At 39.5% G+C, this 8,014-nt stretch overlaps 1 protein-coding gene across 1 annotated transcript; it reads right to left on the bottom strand.

Moving 5' to 3' along the window:
- Positions 1-2,132: 2,132 nt before the first annotated feature.
- Positions 2,133-7,558, bottom strand: LOC121578316 (DNA damage-inducible transcript 3 protein). Its single transcript, XM_041892616.1, has 4 exons — positions 7,404-7,558; positions 5,859-5,923; positions 4,997-5,217; positions 2,133-4,731 (listed from the first exon to the last, which is right to left on the bottom strand). Exons 3-4 carry the CDS (start codon positions 5,150-5,152, stop codon positions 3,982-3,984), a joined length of 906 nt encoding a protein of 301 aa, XP_041748550.1. The 5' UTR covers positions 5,153-5,217; positions 5,859-5,923; positions 7,404-7,558; the 3' UTR covers positions 2,133-3,981.
- Positions 7,559-8,014: the final 456 nt, after the last annotated feature.

Below are 8,014 nucleotides of genomic sequence, written 5' to 3'. Positions count from 1 at the left end.
CCAGCCAGAGGAGGAAGAAAAACTAAACAGAAAAAGGTATCACATGCTGTGTGGAGTGATATTAGTGCCAAATTCAAAATCAAATTCACATAACATTTCTGTTGCCACAATTATCACTCCATAGTGGTGTTCCATTCATATGTTGCCAAAATGTCTTCACTATTGCACACTAACTCACACAAAAAAATACAATTGTGATCAGATAAAAGGAAAAATAAAAATGTTTGTGTTTTATTTAATTCATTCATTTTTGAGTGCATTCTATTTTTGTTTTTCATCATAACTCATAACATTGTGTGATGAATTTATGACTAACAAGTACTGAGAATGAAAGTTACTGAGAGTGAAATGTAATAGTGTAATCCCGAGATTGTTGGAGAAAAATTGCTTATAAAATCTGAAATCTGTTTTTACATTCCAGCCCAAATCAACCACCCAGACTAATGCCAACGCCCAGCCTGCCCCAGTCTCAGCTACAGCTGTGGCTGCTGTGAATGGAGCCGACCCTGAGAGAGCCAGGGAGCTAACACTGGCCGTGGCAGAACAGGGAAGATGGTGGATGGATGGGTGTAGTGAATTATGGGTGACACAATGAACTTAAAGGAGCAATCAGCTGTTGAAACAATGAAAAAGTGTCTCCGCCACTGTTTCAGTAAAAAGCTGAGGGATGCGGCTGGAGAAATGTAACCACTCTCAAATTCATAGACCGAGCTATGGATGCAAGGACTGACCATCCATGATATCAACATGATAGTTTTAGCAGTGTTTGTTTACATTTACTTTGATTACAAACATTGGAGTAAAACAAGCTTATATTTTGGGTTCTGATGGGGTACGACAGTTGAACTAAGCTCATAAGGCATTATAAGTTATATTCTTCAAGAATGAATGGGTACATATCATTAATTTATAAAATCTAAAAATGGATGTAGCAGTTGCAGATTGCCTCTTTAAACAATGAAACAATCGTTCCCTAAGATAGTTACATGGTACATGATTTTCTTCCAAAATGTAATGTTCGTATGATGTCCTAATATTGGACAATGTTACGAATATCGGAAGCACAATGTCTCGTGAATGGTTCCCGATGTTCGCGTGACCTCCCGATCAAATATCAAAACACGTTTGATATTTTTTTCTCCCTGACGACTGTCTAACAAAACCTCTTTCTTTTCTACTCTCTTTGCTCCAGGGGGAGAAGGCTGTGATCGGAGCGGAGGTCACCAAACTACTGGAACTGAAGAAACGGCTATCCCTGTCCGAGGGGAAGAACCCAGAACCAGCCCCCACGAAAGGCAAGAAGTGAAAGAAGGAAGGAAGACAGACAGACAGACAGACAGACAGTCTTGATGAGGCAGGAAAAAGATAAGAGTAGAGGGAAGTAAGATTTGAATAATTACCTTAATGGAGAATGGGATCAAGATATGCACTAAGAAAGAAATATGAGAGTAACTTCTGTAAGACAAGTCTATGACTGGATGAAAGACGATGGGATGTTGGCTATGAGGCAAATGGGGGAATTGAAATGGTGTTGGCGATAAGGACAGATCAATAGGAAAGATCAGTAAGCAAAGACAGGGATATTGAAAACTGTTACAACATATTCTGATATACTGTATATCAGAATATTTCTACATGTCTGTTCTTAAAGTAGAAGGTTCTAGTAGCCTGGTAGAAACCAGCCTGACAGCTGCCGGCCTTCACCATTCTGTTTTACTGCACCACATCCATTGTGACGTGAAATAAAATGGTGAAGGCAGCGATCAGGCTGATTCCACCAGGCTAAGGTTCTAGAATCTAGTTTCACTATGCAATCAGAACAGGTCAGAACAGATCAATGTCAGGTTTGGGTAGATGTTTAATAATATTATTATATTGTTATATTATTTAAAAAATATATATATCCCCCTTACCTATTTATTCAATCAAATACATAACATTTGCTACAAGTAACTTTTTGCAAATACTGTGGAAAATGAATTCAGAAACTCAGAGGCCAAGCTGGAATTGTCTTTTTTTCCATTTGTCATTTTCTAAGCATTCGTTTGGACCTAAATATATACGCATCTCACTTTTCTCTCTCTTGTCAACTGACTGGAGTACGTTCAAATAAGCATTTCCAGACACTGAAATTGTTTTAAGGATTTATTAGCAAATGTGAGCATACAATAAAGTAAAAACAATACAATGTTAATAACAGAAATAAACTAATTCAACCACTAATTGATACATATTTTTATAACAAAATGACAAATGAATATGGATACAGTAAAGGGTGTATATATTACAGTATAACTAGGTATAATACAGGGTTATATTAAATATATAGGTGAATCAGGGTAGATCTACATTGTAAATATTACTACCTCCAAATTCAGTCAATTTGATAGAAAAAGGTCAGCATAGAAAGAAGAATAACTGGGTCCTAGGTGTAAAACTATCCATACACACTAAAGTTACAGTGGGTTATACGAAAGTAGAAATTGAAAAACTACCAATCATCATTCTCACATACTCACACTGCACTGAGTACTGACAAACTTTCCTGAGCTCCATATTTCCTCATAAACTGGGCAAGAAATATTATCTCTGCTGGCCTCTGTTCAGCCCTTAGGATTAATCTTAGAGTTTAGAGGTTGGCAGATAAGGGATAGCCTGGGAGCCAAATTGATTTAGCTACGTTTCATTGGGAAACGCACAGCATTTAGTCTGATTTAACCAGGCTAGATAAAGGACGGGGTGACAATGAAATGCATTCTCCGCGTTTCCGTTCCACACACTACCTACATACTAGTGATGAGTCCAACTAAGTTTTTCAGAATCTATTCATTGATGGTTGCTAGGGCAGATTAGTCAATAAAACTCCTAGCAATGGTAAATATCACCTTTATGTGATTAGTCAATTCTATAGTCAAACGTATCCCTATTTCATACAAATCCCTTCATTGAATGAGCTAAACCACGCCCAATCAGTCACATTCATTATGGCATGCAACGGAAAATGTAATTGAGCGTTTGTTGATGAACAAGCCCAAGTTGGTCTTCCGTTTGGTGCCTAATGAACACGACCCATGCAATGCTTGTGATGGGTGTTGGTTAACAATTTTCATAGATAGATGCTTCCAATCAATTCCTTAATTTTGGAATCGACGCGGGTTCCCTCAATCAATCAATTGAATCTAACTCATCATCCCTACTTCATACTGAACACTTCATTAGGTTGGATAAGCGAAAAATGACATAATCAGGATCGTGTTCATCATGGCATGCTGGCGTTTTGCAACAGAAAACCTCTATCAGCATTTCTTATTGGATGAGTCCAGGTAGTCCCACCTTCTCTTTCCATTTGATGCCTAATGAACAAGACCCATGCAATGCTTCCGATCAATTCCTTTATTTTGGAATCGATGCCCTCAATCAATTCATTGAATCTAACTCATCCCTACTTCAAACTGAACACTTCAGTAGACTGAATGAGCTACACAATCATACAATGCTTGTGATGGGCGCTAACTGCTACCTATCTAGTTCAAAGATGCTTCCTGCCATCCAGCTCTACATACATACAGTACACAGTAACGTGTCAACAAAGGCATTGCATGATCCACCTGCCATTTCAACCGTTTCCTCCATTTCCTTTACATGCTGTCTATCTCTCTCTCTCTCTCTCTCTACATTTGCCGCAATGCTGCAGTTCCTTCTCTCCATGGTTTTCCTTTGACTTGCTCTTTCATCTTTCTTTCTTTCTAACTTTCCTTCTTCCTCTCTCATAGTTTTGAAGAAAATGATCATTTAAGTTTCTTCTCGAAACACGTACGTATCTTTTTGTTTCTTTCTAACTCTCGTCTAGAAATGCATTTCATAGTCACCCCAATGTTCACCCTTCACCGCGAACCGGCTAATCCAAATGTTTATGTTCTGCCTTGTTACTTCCTTCATCCCTCTACCTCTCATCCCTCTCTCCTCTTTTCTTTTCTTCCTTCACTTCTTGGTGTTAACTAGTCTCTCTATCAGGGCTCTGCGTGTCCTCTGCACCTCCTCTCCCAGTCTGTCGATCTCCGCTTTCAACCTCTCGTTCTGATCCGTCAGCTCCTGCACCTTCCTCTCATTCTCCTGCTCCCGCTCTCTCCTGCTCTTCTTCGCAGAAGAGGAAGAGGAGGACGAGTGCGAACCTGAGGAAGGGAAGGACAGAGAGTTGCCTCTCTTGCGTTTGCCCGGCCGAGACAATGAGGAAGCGGTGCTAGTAGGAGAGGAGACGGGGGAGGAAGGAGGAGAGCAGTTGAGAGAGGGGGAAGGAGAGGCGGCGGAGGAGGAATAGGAGGGAGAGTCGGGGACACATGGTTGTTCCTCCTCCTCGCTAGTGGAGGGAGACGCAGGCTGTTGGACGTTGTTGGAGTGATGATGATGATGGTAGCTACCGTCCACCATGCCCACCCCTCCCTCACTCAGCAGCTCAAAGAACTCTGGGGGTAACAGGTCCACTCCTCCCGACCCTCCCTCTCCATCCCTCCCTCCATCTCCGTCCCCAGGCCTCTCCGTCCTCTCCTCGGCTGGACTCAGACACAAGGAGTTGGAGGAGGGGGGCGGATGGGTAGGAGGCTCCTCTGGAATCATGACCCTCTGGACACCCTCTCCTCCGCCCCACGCCTGCCCTCCGACCCCCACCCCCACCCCGTCCGTCAACCATGTCAGGGAACAGCTCTCCAGGACATCCAGGAACTCCGTCTCTTTCTATGAAGAGAGGAGAGAGAAGAGAAAGGGAAGGAAGAGCGAAAGAAATAAAGAAGAGAATAAAAAAACGCTTCTTACATCAGCACTGTTGAAAGAGTTGCATCATGAAGAAGAGAAGATGAAACAAAATGTTCGGGTTAACCAACAACTGATAAAAAGACAACACACATCAAGACGATCATCAATCAATCAGTCATCGATCACATCGTTAATAAATCAATCAATATTTAAAAAAATATATATACTAATTATAATCCCAACTGACCTCTGAGCAGGGAGGGGCGCGAGTCATCTTGGCCCCGCCCGTGTCTGATCCCAGTATATCCTGCAGGTCCTCATACCACGCCTCCAACTCTGCACCACACAGCGGTCCCACACCAGGGGGGTACGGAGGGGGCAGGTGAAGCCACTCGGCAGTCATCTCTCTGTCACTCAGTCGCACAGATAGTCTTCCACAGCCACACGCTGGTACACACTGGACCTGGACTGGTGGTGGAGAAAGAAGGAGTCGGTTTTAAAATAATGTCGAGACAGGAGGATTCGGTTTTAGAATGATTAAATAATTATTTAATATAGCATCTTCAGTATGAACCGTTATATGGTTTCTATACAGTAGGCTAGACATCGGGATCGACATGCATATTACCAAGAAAGCTATATGTGAGAGAGCTGTGCAATAGAACCGGCTACGTTAGCATGTTGTTTCTAATTATCAATTGTCAATTATCAATCGAACGAAGTACCGGTATTATGAAAAAAAATAAAAATGTATGCACTCACTAACTGTAAGTCGCTCTGGATAAGAGCGTCTGCTAAATGACTAAAATGTTAATGTAATTATAATTTCTATATTTAGTGAAAAAAATCCACTTTTCATTCAATTGTAAAATAGTGACACTCTGTGGACAAATGGGTGTACTGCATGAATGATAATCGGATTCTATAGCCAAAAACATGAGATGTAGTGATGACTAAAATTCAAACATGTTCAAGTTAAAATCTACAAAAGAAATGCATTGATATAATATAAATATGATGAGGTTAACTTGACATCCATAGACAAAACATCCAACACTCAGTAAAAACAACACAGAAATCTAAAGAATTAATGAGGAAATGCAATTCACCTTTTGAAAGTCTCTTATAATCAAGTCTGGCAATTGGTTGTTGGTGATAATTTGTCCCAACAAGTCTAGAAAGAAAGAATTCATTACATTAATTATTGCCAATTATTGTAACAAATATGTAATACAGTGTGATGAGATGTTAGAATTTTCTTAAAGGAACATACATTTATATTGTATAACAGCAGACATAGAGATGTCTACTCAAATTAAAGCTGATGCACTCAACTTGATAAACAACCTGCTGACAATACATTCATAAAAAGGTTGAATAGGCCTATACAAATGATTTTCTATAAAGAAAACGAATACAATAATTTGACAAACTACTGTACATGTTCTGATTATATGTTTTAGGGAAAATCACAACAAAATCAGGTCATTGATTTGCCTCATGTAAACAAAGACTCCGTAGGTGCTCTAGGGTGCCCTCTGTCTGTCAAGGTCCACAATTAATTATATTTATATCAAAACATAATTCCTTGAGTTCGATTTACACTAGCTCATGAAAAATAAAATGTATAATTCGACATCCAATTTTCCGAATAGCAATTATTTGGTCTAAAAATACAGTTTTATCCTTAATATTGAATAGGTCAAGATACTTTGAAACCACTTGCTGAACACAGGAAATACCTGGCTGTCTGACCACAATAACAGACATCGAGCATAGTGGTTATTGTGGTCAGAGCAGCTGGTTTTAAAGTACCTTTAACTCTGCCGCAATCAATAAATGCAGCCCAATTCTTGACAAATATTTTATGATCCGTATCTATTTATTCTTTAATGTATTGTCTGACATTTATGCAACTGTAGGCTAAATGTTTTTTCTCGGATGTGGTCTCAGCTCGCTCTCCATCCAGCCAAGCCAAGGCATTACGTCATGGAATCAAAGTACGGGCCGGAAGAAACAAAAGCCAGGGTGAAAACTGACACCTCCAATGGGTACAGAAGACTGGGATTTTTAACACAAAGCTTTTCTATTCTATTCTACAGGAAAATCAATTAACTCAAAATAGCAAGACGTGCGATCTTATTCTTCTTTGTCAATGCAGAGATCTGTTTATTTTTTATTTATTTAATAGGCTATTAACGTAGCACATAGCCTATATACTATCTGGATACATGACATCCTATATATTTATCAAACAAATACTTTTGTTTTCGATAACAGTAGCCTAAATTATAAGTTCATAAACCCGAAACAAAAGTTTGCAAAACGTTATGTACGCGTTTGACAGCCCAGCTGTCACCTGATATCAAACTTCCCAGAGAGAGATAAACCTCGTGGTAGAGAGAACGCAACTTGGGATCAAACTCAAATAAGAAGATAAATGCCTCCCTGAATCTTGCATAAAAATATAACCACTGTCAATTATAATTAAACTAGGCAACTGCTCTCGTATAACAGACATGGGAAAGTTGCCAAAACATGCACATTCTTTCTAAAGGAAAGCCAGAGACGATCAGCTGCCAAATTCAAATTACAACTCTTGTAGAAGTCCCTAAAATACATTCAACAAAGGCAATAAAATAAAATCCACTTACCCTTTTTCTTTTATTATTTCGCTTTCTTGACTGTCTTGGATTCGGAGTATGTATGTATTTTAGTTGAGATTGGTGATAGCTCATGTTAACCATTGTTCGGCTTAGTATAGTGAATGTGATTTTTGGAAACTCGCGGTGGTCTTTATATAAGGTGAGCCAACCGAACTCTGTGGAGATTTTTTTTTACACAACCTAACTATTACCATAAACTGACGATGAAATTACTCACATCCAGATGGTCCAATCATAATCTACGCGCTAAAATATTTTGCTTGGTGACATCCAATCTAAGTATCTTTCTACAGGAAAGGCGGTCTTTAAAGTGCCATTGCTAGTTGTCTCCATTTGGGTAGTTTATGTGACCTGAAGATGTGATGCAGTCATAAGACTGCCAGGACGAATTTGGGGCGTATGAGAGTCACATGAAAGGAATGATGCAATGCTTGGCAACACATTTCTAGTCAGTGATAAGACCGGGAGAACCAGAGCATGTTTTATTTAAGTCTCTCTCTGGCTCTAACAAAAATCAAAAAATACACTTATGCAAGAATATTTTAGAATGTCTAAGAAAAGTGTTTCTCACACATATTACACTACAGGCTATTTGTCAT

Source organism: Coregonus clupeaformis, chromosome 12 (assembly GCF_020615455.1).
Source record: "Coregonus clupeaformis isolate EN_2021a chromosome 12, ASM2061545v1, whole genome shotgun sequence".
NCBI lineage: Eukaryota > Metazoa > Chordata > Actinopteri > Salmoniformes > Salmonidae > Coregonus > Coregonus clupeaformis.
The sequence above is the reverse complement of the archived record's forward strand: the minus strand, read 5'-3'. Positions and strand labels throughout refer to the sequence as shown.

What these genes read in the sequence shown, in the direction of transcription:
- LOC121578316 (XM_041892616.1), bottom strand. Translation starts at nt 5,152, where the DNA reads ATGACTGCCGAGTGGCTTCACCTGCCCCCTCCGTACCCCCCTGGTGTG. An exon ending in GCGCCCCTCCCTGCTCAGAG is followed by an intron (nt 4,732 to 4,996) that starts GTCAGTTGGGAT and finishes CTCTCTTCATAG; the next exon opens with AAAGAGACGGAGTTCCTGGA.